This window comes from Haplochromis burtoni, unplaced genomic scaffold (genome assembly GCF_018398535.1).
Source record: "Haplochromis burtoni strain Fernald_Lab_line unplaced genomic scaffold, NCSU_Asbu1 Contig_36, whole genome shotgun sequence".
NCBI lineage: Eukaryota > Metazoa > Chordata > Actinopteri > Cichliformes > Cichlidae > Haplochromis > Haplochromis burtoni.
Window position 1 is genome coordinate 1,038,541 of NW_024582397.1, and position 20,316 is coordinate 1,058,856.

General features: G+C 38.1%; 1 protein-coding gene across 6 annotated transcripts in view; it reads right to left on the bottom strand.

Annotated features, from left to right (window-relative positions):
- The window catches only part of LOC102309301 (cell adhesion molecule 2), a 168,397-nt gene that overhangs the window by 18,864 nt on the left and 129,217 nt on the right, over nt 1–20,316 (bottom strand). For 5 of the 6 annotated variants that reach the window (XM_042219668.1, XM_042219667.1, XM_042219666.1 and 2 more), the window contains one exon: nt 7,640–7,789. In XM_042219668.1, the coding sequence (XP_042075602.1) occupies nt 7,640–7,789 (150 nt within the window). The remainder of the gene's footprint in view (nt 1–7,639; nt 7,790–20,316) is intronic. The other variant, XM_042219669.1, reaches the window with a different exon arrangement.

The window sequence follows — 20,316 nt, forward strand, 5'->3', positions numbered from 1 at the left end:
GCTCATTTTCTGTATCTTCTGCACAACACCATATTACTATTTGGAATTGAAATATATCTAAATGTCAGTAGCCGAATTACTTGTTCTGATAGGCTGAACCCACGCAAAAGCTGCCAAACAACTTATAGTTGAATAAAAGATGGTCATGACTGATGCATTTTTGTTAGACATTCACTGGTACTACACAACACATAGGTCAATGACATATTGATAGAATGAGATGTACAAAGGTTTGAATAACCCAAAGACAGGGGTTATCTATTACTCATACAGCATATGGCCAGGAAACCATACTACCAGAATCCAATCCAGGCTGGAGGCCTAGAATGTGGCCAGATCTGTCACAATCAGACCCAAATGCCAACGGCTGACAAAGCTTTTTTCCAGGTGCTTTAGGAAATCAATGTGATGAAAAGGTTCATTTCCCCCAAACCCTAGATAGCTCTTGCGCTGTTCATTCTGCTAAGGCACAAACATAAATCTGCACCCTGACCTTGTGTATGCTCCAGCCTTGCAGGATGGCAGCTTAATAGCATGGCAGCCGTACGTCTTCTGCGATGGAGGCCTTACCAAGGTTGTCTCAAATCAGTAAAATTGACACCCAAGTTCTCCCTCAGGGCAGGGAACGCTGTTGCTTTGCCCTTTTGATGCAAAGTAATGTTTGGCTCATTTCCCTGACAGTCCTTCGCACTACCAACCATACCAGTGGAAGACCAAAGTGAGGTCAATGGGCATAACCAAAGTTTTTGATATTTACTTTTAACAATCTAGGCATACTTTACTGAATATCACCTGCAGGTAATATGTTCCAAAAATGGTTTTAACACGTGAAACTATAACTTGATGCCCAGTTTTGACACACATAAGAAGAACAGACGGTCTGGTTAGAATAGCAATGACCTTAAAAATAAAAGTGCCTCGAAGAGCAATCATCACATGGCGTTCACGTTTCCACAACACTGAGGGGTGTTAAAATGTTTTTAATTCAAAACAATTAAGTATCCACCGACAGTTCTGATATTAAATGAGATTCCACATCTACTCATTAGTCTTGGAAGCTGATGGCTCTTGGGTTCAGCCAAAATATGTTACATGTGCACTGTTTCCCCATTTGGCCTTTTTTGAATGGCCTGTAACCACTTTGAGCTATTGCTGAAATGTGAAAGCACTAGCTCTCCTTAAGCGAGAACACAGGATCCTGGCAACTAACCCCTACCCGTTCTCCAGCCAGGGGCTCCACTCTTTGCAATTAGAGTGTGTTTGCTGCTAGCTGTGCACGCTCGGTGACTGTGTGGGCGAATCTGGATGTCTTCCAGGTCTATAGTGGTGCAGGCAGGGGGCTCTTTCCCACAACACATGTGGCTGCAATTAAGAAAAGGAAAGAGCCTTGTTCCAAAGGGCCATTGTCATTGCCCGTGCTTTCAAAGATCCCACAGAGCAGATGCTGCTCAAATTGGACTAATTTCCGGCACTTGAGGGAGCTAAGCAAAGAGGGAGGAATTTTTCCAGCAGCTATGTTGCGTACCTTCTTCATGCAGTGAATAATGAGATTTAATATATTTTTGTCCATTTCTCAACTAACTAGCTTTAACTTGATCGTACACTGTGGAATTTCCTCCATCTATGCTGTCAGTTTCTCCAGATTAAATCCTGACCAAAACAAGTACCAAGCAGGATTATATAATTGTAATAGTTTACAATGTAGTCTTTTCACTTCTTTCAGTTGGGCCTTAAACTTCTAAGGGCCTTTAAATACAACAGATAATTACACTAAATACTTATAAGTTACACATGAGAGGTTTCATAGTACAGTGGTTTACATATTTAGCTAACAAATGAAAGTTCACTGGACTGAGACCAGGAGGAGGCTCAAATCCCTTTGAGGTTGCATCAGGTGTACCAAATCAAACATGTGGCACCATCTGCTGTGGTGACCCCTTGTGAATAAGGGAGCACCTGAAAGTAGCTTTTATACATTAGAGTGCAGTGTGGCACAGATCATCATTTAGTGCATAGAAGAGTAGCTGTGCACAGAAGTGATCCTAGCTGAGTGTAGAGTACCCTAATGGTAGATTCACATTTCAGTGAAGCTAGAGGTAAAGGAGTACACTTAAAAGCCCATTAGTCCCCAAAGAAATACATTAGTTGAGGCCATGAGGCACTTTTTAAATGTTTGCTGCCAATTACACTGGGAACAGCAAGTCTATGCCTCGTCACATGTAAAAATTAGTTCCCCAAGAAGATTAGGAAAAATACTATGTGACATTTACATTTATGAAGTTAACATCGTGCTCTTTTACATCTTACTTAAATGTTTTTTGTTTGTTTGTTTATGTCCTTTATTTTATCTTATAATTTAAGTCTATGAATGAAGTATACAGAACTACAGTCATAATAATTGTAATAGCAATAATGAGACTAATAATAATATGTAGTTCAACTGGAATTTTAAAGGTAAGTGTCACTCAGTTGCTGATAACAGACACACCATCAAATATGTGTTTTCTAGAAAGGAGGCTTAAATGGGCTTTCATTGGTGCTCACTCCAGTAATTGCATCCTTGGTAATTATCCTTCATTCTCTCAAGCTAATGAATGTTTTAATGCTCACATTAGAGCATTCATTTAGCACATAACAGCATTTTGATTACTACAAGCCAATTAAGATCAATTTTGCTTTGTGACCTTTATGATCCAGACTGAATGCCCCAATTAAATGTCATGAATGAAGAACCATGAACTTCTGAGAGATGGAACTGAAATGGGGAGAAGTCTTTAACAATCTGCTATGGCATGTATATGCCGTATATTGCTCTACATTGCTCCACGCGCTGTAGATCAAATTAGCAATTTGCTATCTGCCTTTGACATGCAACCTGCAGTAGCTTTCCATTAATTGCATTATTCATATTTCCCATATCTGACAAAATATTCTGTTTCCATTCTGCATGCCTCACAGATGTCATTACCATTCTTTACAACCCTGCTGCTTACATTTATCCTTTTCTCACAGAAGCCAAAAGTGAAGTTAATCATAATGAAGACAGTAAAAGACAGCTCTGTTCTCATTTGCCCTGCTCAGGAATAGTAATTTTAAACTCCAGCAGCATATGAAAGGGATAATTCTACAAAAGACATATGGTCTAAATCAATTTTTTTCATTGTGGCAACTCACCACAGAGCTGTTTGCTTTCAGTAACCACTAATCAGCCTAATAAATGAAGGATGCATTGGCCTAGCTATTAAGCCTATCTGTCTCCCTTGTCTCAGGTCTGTGGTTTGTCTGAATGCTGGTCTTTGCCTTAGTGTTGTCTGAAGCCTGTGAGGTGGCAACAATCAACCAAGACTCAGATGCTCATAATGGATGAGGAGGCGCATGCCAAAGAGCCAGCTGGCATGAAATAAGAAGAGGGCTGTGTTCAGCTTTAGACAAATATGCAGAGACAATCCAACACATATGGATCGGATGTGGAAATCTAGCAAGGTTAACAATCGCAAGGTTTCACTGAGCCTGTTATGGGACAGGATGAGATATCATTGGCTCTCTCGCCCATAATACATATCGCTTTAGTTGTGACCAATTGCACTGTCTCGTTCCTACCTGCAACCTAGGCCTTGTTTAATCTTTTATCCTTTTTGCAGGTTTGTCACACTATCGCTGTGTAGAGAAGTTTTAGTTTTTGCATGATGCACTGCTGGAATTGTGTTTCATTTAAGGAATCCCAGTGGGTTTTTAATCTAATTATGCACTGTTGTGATCCTTCCTTTGCTGCATGTTGTTATTAAATCAGCCAAAGGTCAATTGGAGTATTCTTGGGATTAAGTATAATACTCACCATGAAATAATTAACAATAGTTGATTATTAAAATGCTTTTTGTGACTGACATTTTTTTAATCATGCAAATCAAAATGTGAAAGTTGTGTGAGATGTTACAACAAAGAAAAATTATACAAAGTGCAACCACAATTCCAGAGATCAAAGTTGTGGTTGCACTTTGTCTGATGGTCTCCTATACCAACAGCCCCTGAGGGTTTCTTTCAAACCCCTTTGGCAAGGCAGTTGTAAAACTGCCAGGCCTCTATGAGTTACAGACACTCTGGGGAAAAACTGTGCATAATTAGTGCCATCATTAAAACAGTTATTATTTTTGCCCACTGTTAGGGTAGCGGCTAGTGGCCATAGCTAATAATAAAATGATAATGTTAATGTTGGCGTTAGGGTTATGAGTACTGCCGATCTGTAATGTGAAAAGACTATGTTCATTTAACTGGATAAGAAAAACTATTTTTTTGTGTAAAAAGTGGAAGGTTTCTTGTAAAATCCCAGAGTAAAGCATTAACTAGCAACTAGACAGAGTTTAATACAGTACAGTAGTGATCATAGGTGTTTATTGTTCCAAATCTTTGCTATTTTTTTGGCATGCTATCAAGTTTTTCATTCTAGTAACATAAAACCCAATTATCAGCCAAAAGATCTAAAAATGATGCACAAAACTGAAGCACAAGAGTGCATCCTTTAATGTGATCCCTTGTATTATAACACCAAATACAGCTTGGTCACGTCTGCTTGTCGTCTAATAACAGTAAACCATGTTGGCAAGGGTGAACAATTACAAATGACTTACCTTTACCATAGGAGTGGCTAATCAGAAAGCTGTGCCTTGGAAGATGTGTTTTTTTAAGTGAAGTATTTTTCCTGGCCATAACTGATGTAACTGAAACAAACAGTGTCAATAATAATTCCAAAGACATTGCACACACTACATATAGTTCTGTTAAGCTGGAGTAGATTTATGATATTCAGTGTTTTTGAAAGACACAGAAATCCCTTTGTCCTTGGCTGTAATGCAGTTTTAAAAAAATCTAATTTGTCAGACCTGAATTAAAATGGAACAAATTATAGCTCGGGCAAAGATCAGATTTTGTCTTACTTTACCCAGAAGCTGTAAAACTCAATTGAATATGGAATGTCAGGTTTTTTTTAGTTGTTTCACTTTACTCTGCTATAACTTCTCAAAGGAATTTAAAAGGTCATTTTAATACTCCTTTTCCTCTCGCACAATTTTAGATCAAACTCCAAACACATCCAGACACATGCCCTTATCTTTAATACCAAGCTTGAGGGAATGACCAAGTGTAGATTTCAAAAAATATGCCTCATAGCATCATTACTTCTATGTGTTATGCATCCAGAATCACACATAAAAGCGGTGAAAGCTGAATCGCCTTTGGATTACACATGCACAATGACAAACTCCCCCCATCCTCTCTGTGAAGAGAGAATAAAGGGAACTTGCATGAGCTTCAAATGGTTACATATGGCCATGTTGTCATGGATTCCCAAGAGGATTATAGTATGCAGAGGTGGACAGCACACAGAGACAACAAGCACAAAGGAAAGGAGATATCTATCAGAACATCAGGAAAAAAAATAAAGCCATAAATCTAAACACTAGCAAAAAGGAAGGGCTACAAAAATCTAAATTACTCCGTGACAGCAGTCCACAAGCAGCTGTTCATGAGAGGGAGAGAACAGCTTGCCTCAAGCTCAACCAGTCTGTAGCTAGTTGTTGGACTGAAAGGTAGCATAAGGTTGAATTTAACATTTTTCATTGGCTCTACAACAAGGCACAACAAACGGCAGAAGAAGGACAGTTGCAGCCCTCTGCCAAGCAATTAACTGGTGATTTGGCACAGCAGAGATTTCTTCCCAGGTGTCCCACCCTGTTCGTCATATGAAGCCTGTGTCATTCCACGCCTCCAGTTTGTCCTGATAGCCTCACAGGCATCGTATTTGTTGTGCCAATAAGGCTTTTCATTTGGCTGTAGGAGATGAAGAGGAAGTGTTCCCACACTTAGCCCTGGCAACCTCTGCTGAATGGACTATATTCATTTTGTCATCCTTATTGCTCAGGAAAAGGATTCTGTCATCCAATATAAATTGTTACCCAAGAAGGGCAAAATGGCTCACACGTATTGTGCTCCCCAAGCTCTCCTTACATGCTTAAAGCAACAGCATTGCAGATTTACAAGTAGATGCAGCTCTGCACTCACAGGAGATAGGAACATATTATAGCCAGCCGGTTTCATTTATGTTAAATTAAAAAAAGAAGTTGATTCATCACGTCACATCTCTTGATAATGAAGAAGAGTCTTTTTCAGGTATGATCTGGTTCATTTGAAACTATAGGTGTCTAACAAGTCTAATAAAAGTCAAGTTGCAATGGAAATACAAGTCAAACGTGAAAATATAATTTTATTGATATAGCACCAAAAGACAACAACAGTTGCCTCAAGGTAAGAAAACAAAAATATCATTGTTGTCGTGTCACTATGCCATTGTGTTTAAAATGTTTTTATCAGAAATTGCAGTTTCCCATTTCCACAGGCTTAATAGCCGACTGGCATGCATGGCCACTGGGCCTAAACTAACGCCCCATCAAATATTATGAATTTCTACATTGTAAGATGTTTTATAAGCATGAGCTACAGCACTAGCTAATGTATATTATCAGCCAGCTGTTGCCCTTAACTGTTAATGATGCAGCCAGTCACACTGTGTAATCTAGGGAGGGAAAAAACATTTGCATTATGTGATGGAAAATATCAAAGTGACGTAATCAGAAACATTTAAAATCCATTCCAAATGATTTTTAAAGGCTTTTACCTTTGACATGTTAAAATACCACAACTATTATTCTCTCCAAAAATACGGTTTGGCTCAAAGACCAGATCCTTTGGTCACATTTACACCATTCACATAAGAGTATCTGTTTAAGATTCAGTTAACTTTCATTTAATTGTATTTGGAAGTAATTTCATCTAATAAAACACCTTAGACCTCATTACTAAATCCAATCACTTGTGAGGGAGAAAGTATTTCTTCAATCCAGACTGTGACTCTCATTCTGCTGGTTCACTCTGGCATCTCTGCCTCTTATCAATTGTTATTCAAAGGGAAAGTTCATCTTCAATCACTGAACCAATGATATTGTATTAGCAGCTACACCATAAATGAAATGGGTAATATGCTGTGAGAAACACTGAAAGATGAACACCCCAGCCCTTCCATACCAGTCCAATGTTATACTCCCTTTCACCCCAATTCCAATTTATCAACTCTGGACTTTTTGTCACCTTTAAATTGGATTTGGCTGGTGAGAGCACATTATAATTCATTCTGGCTGAGGCCGTGTTTCACAAGGTTGCAACACTGTACTTCCTTTCCAGAGTGACATACAAACAGCTATACAAATGTAGGGCAACTAAAATACTAATTAAGCCCAATCATCTTACAATCCACAGGCATTACTGTGCTGTAAACAACACTGTCAGTGTTTCATGATTACAAAAGTGCAATTCAAAAGCAGTCTATTTCTGCTTAGTTTGTGCCCTGGGACATCAATGGAGATACACATTCATTAATAGTCTCCTTCAACATTACGAGTGATGCATTTATTTCTCTCGTATCATTTTTTCCCCGTGTTCAGTCAAACAGCGTGCTTGCAGGCAGGGGCAATTTTGAATGCTCCAAATTTAAAAAAATTAATGAATAAGACTCTTGTAATATAATCTGCCTAAGACGTCTTTATCTCATTATCTAATCATCACAAGCATTTTCCCTGTGAGTATTACTTACCTTTTTTGTCCCCAAAGAAGAGAGTTTGTTGTGCAGGGTTTGACCACTGGAGGGAAGTGTTATCATTGTAATCCACACGACAGGTCATGTTGGCTATGGCCCCCTCCACCACCGTCACATTCTGAGTTATGGGGATCTGACCCAGGATACCTGTAGGATTATAAAACACAGTTTGAGGTCATGGTTGTGACATGAATAGATTGCTGTATTGGGCTAGTTTTTACTGTCCTTTCACAGAATCACATTAATGTACCATTTCAGGCTTGACACCTTGCAAACTTAATGTTCTGTCATATTGCCCAGTTCCATTAACGTCTTCATTACATCACAGTAAACCAAAGATAGCTTAATGGGAGCCTGGTTGTCATGGTCCCCAGCCTTTGACAGCTGTAGAAGACAGTGATTTTTTATCGTGGAAACAATGGTAGGTTTTAATCTCCCAAAGTGCTTTCCTTGCTTCCTTATTGCTGGCCTCTAATTGGTAGCATGGCCTAATTAGAGGTAGTCATGTTCTGCTGTAGAGTGTATAGCTGCAGCTGGGTGGTAAATTGACACATAATCCTAGACACCGTGGGCCTTCGATCCGAGTGACTGCCGTGCCCTGAAACAGCCGCTCATCACAGTGTGTAGAAGACATCCAAATGAGGCCTAATCACTCAGCCTTGCTGGATTTTACCTTCTTATTCCACATTTGTACTTGTCGTCTCAGCATAGTCCCCTAATTACATTGCAGACGCATTTCTATCCCGCCTGTGTTTTATTGAACTCTGCCAAGCTTCAGAAACAGATGTCTAAAACAATACTCCTTCGTAGGGAATTGTGATAAGACAAAGTGTAGGCTAATATGAGCCTGAGCAGGCTATACCCTTAAAGGATAAATTGTGTTAAAGCAATAAAGCTTTCGAGTTCATGCTTGAAACTAATGTACCGCCTTTTCCTGGATACATTTCACTGTCTAAAAGCTAATCTTTGCACATTTTTTTCTCTTGATTTTACACGTCTGCTTTGGTTTCCATTAGTACAGTAATATGCCTGAATTTGAAGGTGACATTGTCTCTCCCAGGTACAGTTCACCACAGGGACATTTCAACTACGGGAGCAGCTGTCTGCCTCATTAGTCCAGCTCACACATGGGAGCAGAAGAGGCTGGGACAGCCATAGGTCTGTGGACCTTCCTTGACCTCGATTGTCCTGATGGAGACCATTGTCAGAAAGAGGTGAAGGTGAGGCTGACTATAAATAGTAATAGGAAAATATTCCAAATTACACACATTACATATACACCATATACATCAGCCACGGCAGTAAAATCCCTGACAGGTGAGGTGAATAACACTGATAATGCTGTTGCAATGCAATGTTGTTATAGAAAACCTTAGTTGCTTGGATTCATGCGGATGTTAACTTGACGCATCCTGCATAAAGTCTGTTGCAGAAAAAGCAATGGCACATCAGTCTCCACCAGCAGTGCTCCACCCTCTAATCGACTGGATCTAAAGGTCCTGCTACCAATATTCCAGTGCTGAGACCACATGATACCCCCACAGCTCTTGTGTCCATTCCGATAGGAGCACCAGTTGTTTTAACAACAAGAAAGGGACCAACGCAATAGCACACATTTGCTGATTTTAATATTGTGGCAGTGGCTTTATTGATCAACTACCTGCTCACTGCTCAATCAGTAACACTTCTCAAAATGCATTTTTAAACGCTTTTTTAAAATATTTGTACAGATTTATCATTTATTATTGGCTTTTATCATCTATTATTACTGTGTATTGCCGCATCATTTAATCTCATCATCATTATTATTATTGCTCAAATTACTAATGAAATGTGACTTAAAAATGCCATCATCACAATAATTCAAATGCAGCTGGGTAGGAAATGCTGATGCAAATACATTGTGTGGGGGGTACCATGTGGAGGTGTTGTTGTCAGTTTCTGCTTAGCTTTTTTTTTCTTCATATAATCTCTTCGGTATCTTTGCTGCATGTCTCCAGAGTATACTGTTCACTATTCACAGAGAATGCTATAAAAATAGGTATAAACCCAAACAGTAATAAATATCACTGTCAGTCCCTCAGGTTTTACCCCAGTTTGAGTCAAAAAAAAAACAACCTAAAATTTCTTTTAATTATGCCTGTCAAGCCAATAAAGGCTTTTCACATATTCAGAGGTATGGCTATGCTGTGAATATTGTTTTTGGTGGTGTTTTCATGGTTCAGGTGCACTGGAGCTAACTGATCTTTACTTAATAAATTCATGAAATTCCACTGTCTTGACATTCTGTAGGAGTCTAGAGTGAGAAAATGCTGTCCTTTCTGAGGAAACATAATCCCCAGTGCCAGCTACAGAGTGTATTTCATTTCTTCTTCTTCTTCTTCTTCTTCTTCTTCTTCTTCTTTTTCTTTTTCTTCTTCTTTTTTTCTTTTTTGAGATTGTGAGTGGAGGGCGGCTGGCTTTAATTCTACAGAACAGTGGCAAACAATATTCTAGAAAGTCAATGAATCACAAACCGCTAAAAGAATACTACACTGTCCTGTGCAACCATGTACACTAACCTTTAAAGAAGCATGGTTCAGCAGCATACTACAGGTGCACAGAGGTGTGTGTAACAACATGTATCCATGAAGGATTTTAAAGGTAAGGTAGGGAGAATAATTAAGCATTCTTGTAATTACCTTATTATAACCGTCTTCAAAAACATGCAAGAATTTCGATACTGTTCAATTAATATCTGTTAGAGCCTGCAATAGGCTATTTCTGAAGAATTTTAGCACATTACAGCTGATAAAACACAGGTCTAAATAAATAAGTAATGGCTGAAGTGCATTTAGCTGTTTCAGTTTCAGGATCCTGGTATGTTGAGGCATACTGTCTCAGCCATACTCTCATGGTGTGATGACAGTGATAATACTGCTTTCCCTTCTACTAAAATCCCATCATTTTAATAGCATCTGCTAAAGTTAAAGAATGAGTGGAACAAGGCATAAAATACATGGCACAATGAAAAATGCGATGTGCATTTTGTACTTAAGGTAATAAAGTCTGGTGACCTTGTAATCGCAGCTTCCACTTGAGCAGAGGTAAAATGATCGGTGTGCAGGGTCTTTTCTAATGACTACTGCACTGTTGAAGTGGACAGACAGATGCCTAATCGAACATCTCCCTAAGAAGAACACAGGCACACACTGGGAAAAAAGTACAAGCTACATCGACGTGAATCTTCATAGTATCAGATTATGCTTTGTAGATAAACACTGTTACAAGCACAAAGGCTGTATTCGCTTTTCTTTGATGGAAATAAGAAACAGAGTGATATAAATATTGGAGTCCTTTAAAAACTGTAGCTTCAGAGCATTTAGTTATTTAGAAAAATGACTATATGAAGTGGGAAGTGAAATGAAGACAGAATTATTTTTAAACAGCAGAAGCTTTCATAAGATTTTTTCAAAGGTACAGGTTTATTGGAGTCAAATTTTAAAAAGTCCAGTAGTCTGTCTGTCTGTCAAGTATTATCTGTCTCCAAATGAATGAAAGAAAAAATATTGAGAAAAGTAAGCAAGGATGTGTAGTTTGTGTTGAGTCATGGCTGTATTTCCCAGTGAATGAAAACAAACTGTAGAAGTAATAGAGGTATTAAGGTTGTCTGCTCTACCGACGATCCAAGACGACTCCGTGAAGTGCAGTGATGAAATGAGGAATAAACCTGCACTTTTGCAAGATGTTTTGGGGGAGGATAGGCCATCCTTTAAACACAACGTTTTTCACTTCTGCAGGCTAAAGAACTTCAATACTGGGCATTGCTATATCCTTTTTTCAGTGGTTAGGTGTATTATACTGAAAAAGAGGGGGATAGTTATTTTCAGGCAGTTACAGCTGAAGGTTGACAGCTTGCACATATTCACAGCAGACAGGATGCAACCTGCCTGCCATGACAGTGAATAGGTGAGGATTGAGTGACCCAAGATGTCTTGATGAAACTAACTGCTGCCCTGTGATACATGAATACCATTAATGTTTGCTTTTTCAAGCTGGATACTCTGCTTCTTTATGTGAGAATACCATGGAGTGCTAAAGTTAACAAAAAAAAGTCAATATCTGATGTCATGGGTGCTTCTCGCTCCCCCGCTTTCCAATCCAGCCTCCCTACAGCTCTGCAGAAAGGGAGGTTAAGATTAAAAACATAAAATAATGAAACCTTAACTGAGTGAACCCATTTCACTCAAAATTTATTATATTAAAGTCCAAGATTTTATTGTTTTGCCATAGTGACCTTGCTTTAATTAAAAATATCTCTAAGGCATCAGTCTGCTTATGGGCCTACCTCTTAAACTACAGTTGGTCCCTTGGTAGCCCCTTTCCCATTTTGCAATATGCTTATATATATATTTATTATTTTAGTGATCACGTGGATCTGCTATGATGTATATATGTATATGTATATATATGTATATGTATATATATATATATTTATATATATATATAATATATATATATATATATGTTATATATATATATATTTTTTTTAAATTTCTTATTTTTTTTTTGTGCTGAAGCGAAGAGGCCACTCGAGTAAAAGCTGAAACCGGGAATATCACCCTGAGCCAAGAGCTTATGGTCCACATTCAGGTGGGCCACCAGGACACTGATCATCACTCACAATGTCAGCAAACACAAGATTAGTCAAGTTGTTTGCTGTGCTTCACACAGTCAGAATGCTGCTGACACATCTCTCAACCATGGCATTAACTTTCATGCAGAATCAAGTGACACTGCCTCATGAATCAAATATTTACCTGCACAGCTAAAATTAGGTAGAAATGTAAATGGGGAGAGAGGATAGCGTCTTCATTGTAAACACAAATATTTGATGATTAGATTTTAAAGCGGAACCAAAGGAACAGATGTCTGCTGAAACACAGGCTGGATGCAAGTACTTCTCATCTCTATGAGGGATGAGGTCTGTACAGCAGGTGTAGAGTACAAATATGAATACAGATGTGCAGAATGGCTGGCTGTTGAGTGTACATTAGCAATAAACTATTTCATTTCATCTCAGCCAGCCTCTTTTCATGCTGTTATCAGAATGCAGCTCAGACCAGACCATAGCCTGATGGAATCTCAGTCTGACAATATTAGAAGCCAAGAATATGATACTTAGGTTATTGATTCTACAAGTCTTGTGATCTGGTGGGTATCTAGAAAATGTGAATATGAGAAAGATAGTCTTTGTGACTATACTTAAATAGAGGATTAAGACGGTTCACTGATGAATGTAAATTGAGCCCTTTATCACTATTTCTGTAGATTTCGTTTTACTGTTTTGATATAATACTCATGGAAAATCATGCCATGCTTAGAAACTAGGTCAGAAAACCAAACCATTGGAGAACAGTGTTGCATATATAATTTCACTGATTCGTCTAACGACCACTGATCCAGGCCATAAGGTGAAAAAGCCTAGAAACGTCTCTGTCTGGGAGAACAGAGAGTTGGTGGAGGAAGAATGAGCCGTACCACCCCAAAAGCCTTTCTCAGTTTCAGCTGACTGCACCAAATAATGGAAAGCAGTGCCTTGATGAATGGCTGGAGAGCAGTCAAGCACACCACTGCAGAATAAACTATAAACTGCAGGCAGGATAAAAAGAAAACAAATAACTCAGGAAAAAAAAAACAGGGGCAAAAATGCCTCCATTCATTAAGAAATGAAAACAAGTATTCATTTTCATATGAACGGCAGTTATCAAGCCATAAGTTCACCTCTGATGCTTGATTTTACAAGAACTTCTTTGCAAATAGAGGTTTTAGAGGTTCTGAGCACCCCACTGCATACTAATGAGACACAGTAACTTCGCAGAGTGATGTCGGTAACAAAATGCTATGTAAGAGTTTGTCTACAAATCACATGGATTTATGGTGAGAACTGAATGTATGCTGTAGATGATCTAATTATGCATATATCTATATTTTAAGTGTTTGATAATTCAGACATCAACCTATTATAATTATAAAATTGCTATAAAACAAAAATGGAAACATTTGTTTGCTGCTATTCAAAAGGTCAAATTAAATGATGTTGGATGGATAGACAGATAATCAGATAGATAAATAGACAGATGTTAAATAAAACCTAAATCTCATTGTAAGCTTACATGTTATTTAACTAGACAATATACTCTTGGGAACATAGTAATTAATGCTTGTCACTTGACAAAATTGTAATTAATTGCCTAAGTCTAAACTGCGTGGCCTATATGCCGCCATGTTGAGAGAGAAAAGGAAGTTTCATATCCGCAGTGTAAAAATATTCCATTTAATTAAAAGCTGTGAAGACCTCTTGTGGGGTGTATTTGGTGGTGGAAAGAACAAAAAAATAACAGCTTGCTGTCTCTTGCACAAGACAAATACAGGCAGCTCCCGGGTCAGTGTGAAGGTTTAGAAAAACATTGTGATGGTAACATCCTATAAGGTTCTCTTTAACTTGCTTTGGAAAATCTTTTCATCCTCATCATAAATTAATACATGCTTTCATAAATACCCCGTCACAGCAGTGAACATGAAATTTTACCTACTATATTCTTCAAAGAGGTCACAGAGGTGATTTCACCAACTATATTCTTTGTTGTAAATAACTCAGTGACTAATGGTTTTGTCACATATTTTACAATCCAGTCTGGCTCCTTTAAAGACACCCAGCCTTGATTCAAACCTCCTTACTAACCTTGCTTTTATCTCAATGATTATGGAGAAAATCCTTTCATGGCAATTCTTGGTGATGACAAAAACAGATATTCAGTTAAGATGTGTGTTTTTCACGAAACATCAAGGAAACACATTTGAAAAAAGACCTCTCAAAAATTCCACTCAAAGTTATGAATCATTTAATTTGAGAGAAGGTACAGATGAAAGGTGTCTCTGAGAGTAGCAAAAATAGAAATGAAAATGTTTTCTTTTAGTGACCTTGATTCCTGTGCAGGTAGGGTACATTACAGCATAACTACAGGACCACGTCTCACTCTCATCTTTACAGTCTTTAAGATCTTTCATAACAGTGTGTGTTTTATTTGAAAATGTATTTAATGCTGCAATTAAGTCAGAAAGAAATGCTATTTTCAGGATTGAAAGCATGAAAAGGCTAAATGGGAACTGAAGGTTTTAACTAACAGTGTGTAAATGCTAAATAAAATTATGCTGTAGGTCAAAACTTGAAAAGCAAACCTGTTTCAGACATTTTGGCAGCCATTCCCTTCTTTTTCCTTTCTTTCTTTCTCTTTTTTTGATTGATGATAAGATTTTGTTCCTAACTTCTGCATCAAGGTCTTGCCCAAGCTACATTCTCTGAACTTTTGGCCTCTTATGAGTCAGAGTGCAGCTTTAGTAGCACAGGCACTGCTCTTGGCACTTGCTAAGTCCAGGCTCAAGATGAAAGATGACTGGATTTCCCTGTTAGGACACCTAGGCTCTGAGGTGTCCTGCCATACAAGCTCAGACTGTTAAATCAGTGTCATACTTTAACATCACTTCCGAAATCTCCTCTCAACGAAATATATATGCATATGTATGTATGTATGTATGTATATATGTACATATATATATATATATATATATATATATCAATCATATTGGAAAACCTCTTTCGTATTGTCTATCCCAATGAAGCATTTCTCTCTCAGACCAGATCTGGCTACCTTGTGGTTCCTAGAGTTTCCAAATGTTGAATGGAAGACAAAACATTTAGGTTTAAAACTTTAGGGTTTAAAACTTTGCATTTTAAAAAATAAAACTTGTGCTTAGGACTGACTCAGGATGAATGACCCTTAACTATCTGTGTTTCCATTAGGGAGACCAGGGTCTAAAGAAAACTCCAGAGAGAATCTAATCCTAGGGTGCTCATCTTTTCTCTCTCTGCTTTCTTCCAAACCCAACTGGTCAATTCAACCTGAGGCTGGTTCTACTTCCGGGTTCTTCCTGCTAAAAGGGAGTTTTAACTCTGACCGTCACAGGATGCTTGGTCGATGATTTTCTTGTTAATATGTAGTTTAAACTATGCTGTGCCTGATCTCTGTTGAACAACGGCACTAAGCTGGGCAAATGAGAGTAAGGATAGGATCGCAGGAAAGCAAAGATCAGAGTGGAAAGTTCTGTGGGTAATTTTATTCTGTCTGAAAAACTGAACTCTTACAAATACATTTGCAATAAGGACAAACACTAAAAATGAAGCTGCATGCCTTTCAGTTGCAAACTTGTCACTGTGCCTCTTGAGTAAACCCTCTTCTTGAGCCCCCAGAAGAAGGTTTTGCACTGGTTCAAACAAATGATGACTCTGGACCCAGGAGTAAAAAAGAATAATTTTAAAAGACTAGTTTTTGTTTGTCAACTGACTCCATATAAAGTGCAGAGAACCAGTACCAATCATCCTCAGTAGTTTTTTAAGGTACAAAGCATGTAGGTTACTCTGATCTACTCTTTTAAGTAGATGGACTTAATGAGATGTGGAGGCCATCTGCAACAGTAAACCTTGTTCTTCAAGTTGCTGAAAAGACACGATTATGCCACTTCACATTTGGTGGATGATCAACCTCCATGGCCTAAAGGTTTGCACAGTATTGTAAAAGACTTGACAGACCTACTAGGCCTGGCACAGGTGTACTTTATTTGATCTTCCTCACTCTTGTCTTTTGAACTTTATAATTACTAAATGACATGACACAAAAATGAACAGATTGTTGAACCCTACACTTTCACTCAGCATCATTAACAGGACACTGTCAGACATATGTAGTACTAAAGAGCCAGACTAGATTCAAGAGTGATGGTCTCAGCTCAAAAAGATATAATCATGCCCGAGGATATCTGTCTCAAGCTGTCCAGATAATGGTTGCCTGTCACATTATTCTCCAACATGGTATTGATATTATTGTTTAGTACAGCATTTATGTAGTCTCCCTTCTAAAATGAAAAACAGCCCTCCCTCATGCTGAAGGAAGTGGATTTTATTAAAGCTAACTATATGGTAAAAGGCTATTGAAACTGAAGACAAACAGGCCGTATTTCTGAAGCACTGAAACCAGTTAGTTTGAAATCTATTAAAGAACGCAATCTCTACTGTACTAATCTGCTAAAATATGTCAATTTAGAGTCTGTAGTGTAAAATGAAAAGCATCTCATTAAATTTCAATGTGTAAATTAGTATAATAATGTAACCATGATAATAATGACGGTATAATGAGGAGATCTGACAAAATTTTTAAAACAAGAGCAGCTTCTGTTATAAATGGCAGCTCTGCCTGCAGCTAATCTACTGGTTAGAAATAGATTACATAACTGTACATTTGCTGCACATCAATATTCCATATTCTGTTTTCTTTTTTTGTTATTTAAGTGCATTAACACACACTTTTAAAGGATTATTATGATAATTATAAAGTATATTTTAACCTGCGGCAGGTCAGTTTTCTGCTTGAGCACTCACATCAAAATTTCCATCTTCATCTGTCCATGTGAACATTTTAATGGATTGTTGATGGATGTGTTGTTAAACAAGCATAGGTTTCTTTCTCTCACTCTAACACGACCTGATTTGGTTTTCAAACAAAAATTTGTTTCTTTAATTTGCTGTTTAGTTTGGCAGCAAAGCTACATTGGAAAAGAGTGTGGGCTGGGTTAAAATACAACAGTTCACAACAATAACCCTAGACATTGAAAGATGAGTGACACTGGTCTCACTATGGCACAACCAGTGCATTAAAGCACCAACCCCAAAAGACACTCTCTGTAATGCCAACAGTTTTGACAAAACTGCAGTATATGTCAGTCTGGGAATAAGAATGAGCTTGCACAGCCCAGCACAAGTCCTGGAGGCATAATGCTAACACTGATTGTATACATGAAAACCCCAGATGAGTTCTTCCTCCTCTTTGTGTGGGTTTTCACAAGATACATAACAGATCAGGGTTGTCCCTCGGATGGTTTCTATTGACAATTCCAAGGAAATTCCATTTAAACAAGATGACACATCTTTGAAAGGGAGAAAAAAAGAGGCTTTACAGGCAAGTGTGTTGTTGTCAGAGCTCAATTATTCTGGTCTAAAGAGATTTTGTCCACACAATATCCGCTATGGTCCGTTCCATATTTGTTATTGTTTGCTTCTATACTTGCACAAGCACACTGAGGTAACTTCAAGCTGAATTGTGGGAAACTGAATGATAGAACTGCTTAGATTGCTTAGAAAGCTGATAGTGTATGAGTTAATTATGCATCATAACCCTTCTCAGCTATGTGAAACATGTCAAGAAGATTTTCAGCCTGATTTGTGCTAAATTCACACAGACCATTATGGGCTTGTTCCCCCTCGCTTTAGTCAGTTTCCAGTATAACATTTGAGGGGTGAGGAAGTGTAGTTCTACAAAAAGCCAAGATACTGCACATAGGCATTTAGCAAAGGACCCGAGCTTGAAGAAGACACCCTCACAACACAGTAGTGTGTGGATTACTTAAATGAATGCAATGTGCAAACATAGAAGTAATGTAAACACCATGCTCATCACATCTATGATTTAAATATTAGTATCTTTGCAGACACATTCATTACCTACCTTTAACTGTTTTTCCTAAAACAAACGCTACGGAATAACATGATAATGAGAAAAGATAAGACAAGCTGTAGTTTACTGCTAAAGTAACCCCATGAGATCTGATTGTTTGCCGAGTGACCTTTCCCGAACACGGGCAAAAACATGTTTTATATGACTTAAATCTGACTAAAAGGTCACATCGTTCACACAAAAGAATCACTTACACTGACAGTGTAATTTAACTTGGTATGACATCCACATAAATGCATACCATGCTTATTATAAACGTACTGATCTGAGGAACTGAACTGAAGAAATGCTATTGTGTGCTATTTTAACAGCTACCTGCCTACAGTCGGTAGCTAAAGATTTAAGCAACTATTTAAGGACAGCAGCTAATTAGCACTAAATCTAGATCTGATCAATGAACTGAAGCTAATCTGTACACCATAGACTTAGTTGCAGATAATGTCACAAAAAAGAAACTGCAAGAAATACAGTATTTGAAACTATACAGGCCTTTCACCATAAAATGCATTTAGACACTGAAATCTATACATAATTATAGTAAAAGCAAATATTTTGATTACATGTAGCCAAACTGGTCATGTATTTAATGTCTGTGAGGTATGTAGGTAACAGATAGATAGCTTTTATGTCCGTACTTGATGCATGCTCAATCATCCAGGTAAGTAAATCCCAAAAGGTTGATTCTGTTCATTTCTCCCACTGAAAACGCTACGTCCAGATGAACAGAATCAACCTTTTGGGATAGCTTTTAATGATTTCTAATGATGATTAACCTCTCATTAGCAATCATGATTCCTGGTAATTTCTCCTTTCCAGCATAAAGGATTTATTTGGCAGCACTCATTAGATAGACCAATGCTCAGAACTGCAGGGAAGTCAGTGAAGACCCAAGAAGGGAAATTTATACAAGGTAGGGAGGTCTCTTGGAGCCATTTTCAAACAAGCGCAGATTTCAAGATCATCAGTTCCACTTGCATATACACAACTTTTAACTTAGACTTACACACAGTTCAAACAAATGTGTGTAAACACAAGTCATTTAGATTTGTTACCTCTTTGCCAAAGTCAGTCATCCTCAAATGGAGGAAATTAGTTAGGTTGTTTACTGCAGGAATCACCAAGGCACAAGTGTGCCATGAACTGAAAACTCCTGGAACATTAGCATCGCTGCAAAGCGAGGTTTACATCACCATGGGTTTGGAGGGTGCCAACAAAGAAGAAGTAGAAACCCCTACTCCAAAACTGACACCTTCAACCTCAACTGACCTTCTCAGCTGCACACGTGGACAACCCAAGTGCTTTCTGGAGAAACGTTTCATGGTGAGACAATACAAAGATTGAGATTTGGCCAAAAGAGGAATGTTTGGAGGCTTTCAGAAATAAGAACACTGTGCCAACTGTAAAGCACGGTGGTGGTAGCATCATGCGCTGGGGATATTTTGCTTCCAGTGGTACTGGTACATTGCAAAATGTGAATGGAATAATGAAGAATGAGGACTACCTCCAAATTGTTCAACTTTATCTCAAATCACACACGCAAAACCAAAACGCAGGCTAATATTAGGCTTCTGGAATAGCCTTCTCAAAGCCACAAACTTATTCCTATTTAAAATTTGTGGACACTGAAAAAAGCTGGTTCCATGGTAGTAAACCAACCAACTGAAAGAAACTCTACCTAATCCAAGAGGATTGGTCAAATATCCAGCCAGAATTATGTCAGATGCTTTTTGATAGTTACCAAAAGTAACTAGTGCAAAATGCTAAAGGAAATTTAACCAAACCATTCATCTAATATTCATTTAACCAAAATGAATATTAGAGTCTTTATGTATCATTTTGTATCATTTTTTTTTTACACACAGTATAGTATATTCCATAAAATAATCTGGTGTCTACGTTCACGTGCAACTGGCCTCATACTTATTGCCATAGCTGGACTGGCCATCGGGCATACCGGGCATTTGCCCGGTGGGCCGCTGGCGATTTTTTGTTTTTATGGGCCGATGGATTTTTTTTGGTTTTTTTTAGGAAGGGTATATATAATGAAAGGTGTTGGATTGGCCAATT